Source organism: Lactuca sativa, chromosome 8, assembly GCF_002870075.4.
Source record: "Lactuca sativa cultivar Salinas chromosome 8, Lsat_Salinas_v11, whole genome shotgun sequence".
NCBI classification, from domain to species: domain Eukaryota; kingdom Viridiplantae; phylum Streptophyta; class Magnoliopsida; order Asterales; family Asteraceae; genus Lactuca; species Lactuca sativa.
Genome location: NC_056630.2, coordinates 11905172 through 11908933, shown reverse-complemented (window position 1 = coordinate 11908933; position 3762 = coordinate 11905172). Strand labels below are relative to the sequence as shown.

General features: G+C 36.7%; 1 protein-coding gene across 1 annotated transcript; it reads right to left on the bottom strand.

Moving 5' to 3' along the window:
* Positions 1-290: 290 nt before the first annotated feature.
* LOC111904018 (zinc finger CCCH domain-containing protein 48) lies at positions 291-3113 on the bottom strand. The gene is made up of 9 exons (XM_023899798.3): positions 2266-3113; positions 2035-2130; positions 1848-1937; positions 1616-1717; positions 1383-1529; positions 1166-1285; positions 1020-1079; positions 826-923; positions 291-747 (listed from the first exon to the last, which is right to left on the bottom strand). Exons 1-9 carry the CDS (start codon positions 2728-2730, stop codon positions 600-602), a joined length of 1326 nt encoding a protein of 441 aa, XP_023755566.1. The 5' UTR covers positions 2731-3113; the 3' UTR covers positions 291-599.
* Positions 3114-3762: the final 649 nt, after the last annotated feature.

The following is a 3762-nucleotide window of genomic DNA, read 5'->3' as shown; positions in this document are numbered from 1 at the left end:
GATTATAATTTTTATATTTATTTTTTAATTCCACACCTTGTAAGGCAAAGGGAAAGCGCCTAGAGGCTCGATTCCATTCTTTTAAACTTTGGTTGCTATCAATGAGAAGGAAATCAATTTTGGCATTAAGTTCTATCAAATAGATTAAAGGGAGAGGAAACGACTCATAAATGACCTCCCACATAGTCATACAGACAGACAGAAAGAGAAAATGAGGCAAAGCTTTCGTTCATATCTGAATCAACATATCTAGTTATAGAAGAACACATACAATAACAACATAATAATGCTTACATCAAACGATTTGGAAACCTTCCATTATGCAGCCACCTCTTTCTGTTTCTGATACAAAAATAAAATCATCCAAAATGATTGATACACAAATATGCAAAACTTCAGCAACAAAAACCTAAAACTTGAGTCGAGCTTCTCTTCTCACAATGAATGACCATGGATAGCTCTCTCTTCCAGACCATAATTACTTTACGTTGCACAACAAGGAACCAAAGTAAAAATTTTTCGTTAAATATTACAAGAAAGAAAAAAAAAGTCGCTCAAAAGTCAAATAGTGGACAAATATCTGAATTTTATATCATCTCTCATGCAGATGAAGGTTGGGGTGTTTGATCAGCCAACCATTGCCATACTCTAACTTCTCCTGTTCCATCGCCTGTGAAGAATATATTTGGACCACCATGTATAGATCGAATCTCTTGTTTTGCAAATATTTTCCCCCTTTCAGCAAACCTATTAAATATTATTATCATTATCAATCACACAACTAACTTCTTTTAAATTTTTTTTTTTTTAAAAAAAAAAACTTACGATGGCAAGTCGTATGCACGAACAGTGTTGTCGTTGCAAGCGCAGAGCAATACAGGCTTGGATTCTAGATCGTGCATTCCACATAAAGTGAGTAAGCCCTATATACCAAATTAATTCCATCAAAAAAAAATGACTACAAAAAAATGAATATTATATATGCAAAAAAGCTAAAAATGGTTTGATTATCAACATACATGTTCTTCGGTATGTGTGTAAGTTACTTCCAAGTTCCCACTATCTGTAGCTGCCCACACCTACACACACAACTAAGCATAATAAGTAATTATAGGTAAAAAAGCTTAAATAAGATCATGTTATAAAGAAATGGTGTCATCAAAACCTTTATTGTTTTGTCAAGTGAACATGATAAAAGAAACTGATCCCAACAAAGAACCGACATCACAACAGAAGTATGATCTGTCAAGGTCTGTAAACACTGCAAATTTTCAAGATTCCAAACCTGAAAACAAAGTAATAATATGCAGAAAGAAAAAAAGGTCAAAATCCAAAAAAAAAAGACAAGAAACCATTAGCATTAATGCAATTCTTCAACTTACTCGTATAGATTTATCCATGGAACCAGAGTATAATCTATTAGCCCCAACAACTAATGTCACAACAGCTGATGTGTGCCCTTGAAGTGAAGCAGCTGGTTCAAAGCAGTTAGTGGCAACATTATATCTCCATGCCAATATATTCCCATCCTGCAACAATAAATCTTTATGTTTTCAAACAAAAACTAAAACCAAAAAAGAGATTAACACAAAATCACAAACAGTAAACAAATTACCTGTACACCTGCAAAGAGTAAATCACTGCCTACAACAAGAGAATAGACTTGCCCAACAGGTCCATTCAGACTCAGCTCTGCAGAAGTTTGCACATTCCATGCCTATGGTGTCGTAATGACATTATGACAATAACAAAAGTGGTAGATTCAGAAAAATGGTAAAACCCAAAAGTGAAATGATGAAAGATAATGTTGGAAACAAGATAGTTTGAAGGTGGTTATAAAGAAGTACCTTGACAAGATTTGGTAGACCAACAAACATCCATGGGCCTTCACTAAGCATACAGCCAACTTCACCACCCAAATTAATAACCCCTGCACACTACAACGAAACCAAAAGGACAACAATATATGATTGAACTCCAGTATCCTTCATTTGATCAAAACGATAACTAAAGAACAGTGGTGAATATAGCAACCTGTCCGGATTGGCAATCCCAAACCCTAACAGTTTCGTCTTTACTCCCAGTATAAAGCTTATCAGAACCAGCTGGTAGTGCAATGCCACTAACAACCTGTGAAATTAACCATCGAAAGAAGACGACTTCTTTAGTTTCATGCAAAGATCGGAATAAGAACACAATCAAAGTATCAAACCCAATGCCACCAATATATCGCTACAAAAGAAGACTTCAAATTCATAGGTATACCTTCTGGTGACCTTCAAGCTGTGTTAACATCGCGAAACAATTGGCCGAAGACCATGAATGCAAATACCTGCACTTATCCCCATAACCACATTTACCTTGTACCCAAAAGTTGCAAATCTTCTCTGTCTTCTTGAAAACAGCTCCTTTACTACTACTATTATTATTATCTATAGCGTTCCCTCCTCGTCCACCGCCCCTTCCCCACGTATTAGGGCCGTTGAAATTAGAACCACCACCCCTCCGTGCCGTTGTCGATCGTTGATCGTCGGTGGAGAAACCATGAGGCCTCTTCGACGACGCAGTTCCATTTGCCGGCGCCGATAACTCCCTGTGTAAAAAGGGACAAGGAAACCGGTTGCAGTTGCCCGCTCTCCAATGGTAGCATACTTTTTGATTTCTGTTATCGTTGTGCTGCTGAGACGGCCCTAATCTATTAAACACACGTTTTCCTCCATCGAAATCCATCTATGCAACAGGCCAATTTAATATATGCGTATGATCATCACACGGAACAAAATCAGAACGAATGCCCGCCTCCTCGAGATAATAAAGAGGTAATAAGTAGAAATTGGAGAGATAGTATGAGTTTAGAAAGAAAGAATGTCAAGAATCTGAATTTTCAGATATCAAGGCGGTGAATTAGTGCAAAATTTATGGATTTAGGGTTTAAACGGATCAAGATCAAGAACCCTAATATGGTGAGTAAGGATTGATAAATCGAAAAGGGGGTATATTCGGTATAATAAGCCTATGACGCCATGTCTACGCTAACTGAGAAAGAGGAAATATTTGGATATGGCGATTGTATAAGATTTTATAAACGATTTCGAGCCGTTTGATTCTATGGATCGCGTCGTAAACGGTCCATATGACAAGGTGGAAGGCATTATCGAGTCGGTAGTGATGTAGTGTCACGTGCTACGTGCTGTGTTTAGACCAATCAAGGGCTAACCTGGTTCATTTTGTTAAACAAACAAGCAAAGATCTTTGAGAAAAATAAATAAATGTTCCTTTTGGTTTTTCTTAGAGCATACGGTGTAGGATCATAAAGCCGTGGAGGTGCCTATGTGGCACCTCCATAATGCCCTCGTAACACCACAAATACCGTCTCTCTTTCTCGTTTTGGTGTTGCTCGTTGCTGGCATAACGCCAGTTTCTTTCTTTCTTCCTCTTTCTTTTCTTTGTTTTTCTTTTTTTTTTTCATCACCTCAACGAGGTTAAGATTGGGAATACCATTCCCTCTAGAAGTCATGAAGAGTTGCAGGTGATGTGGCACTCTTGTGGATGGGAATAGGTATGACCCATACCTAATGTTTTTATATTTTGGGTTTTGGTCCTTAATTTTTTTTACATGAATAGTCTTTTGGTTTCAATTTTATGTAAAGGTAGCCAATTTTTTTATTTGATTTTTATAAATATGACAAAAATTTCACAAATAGTCTTTATGGTTTTAATTTTGTCTTGAAATAGTCTTTATGAAACTTTTTTTTGTATGAA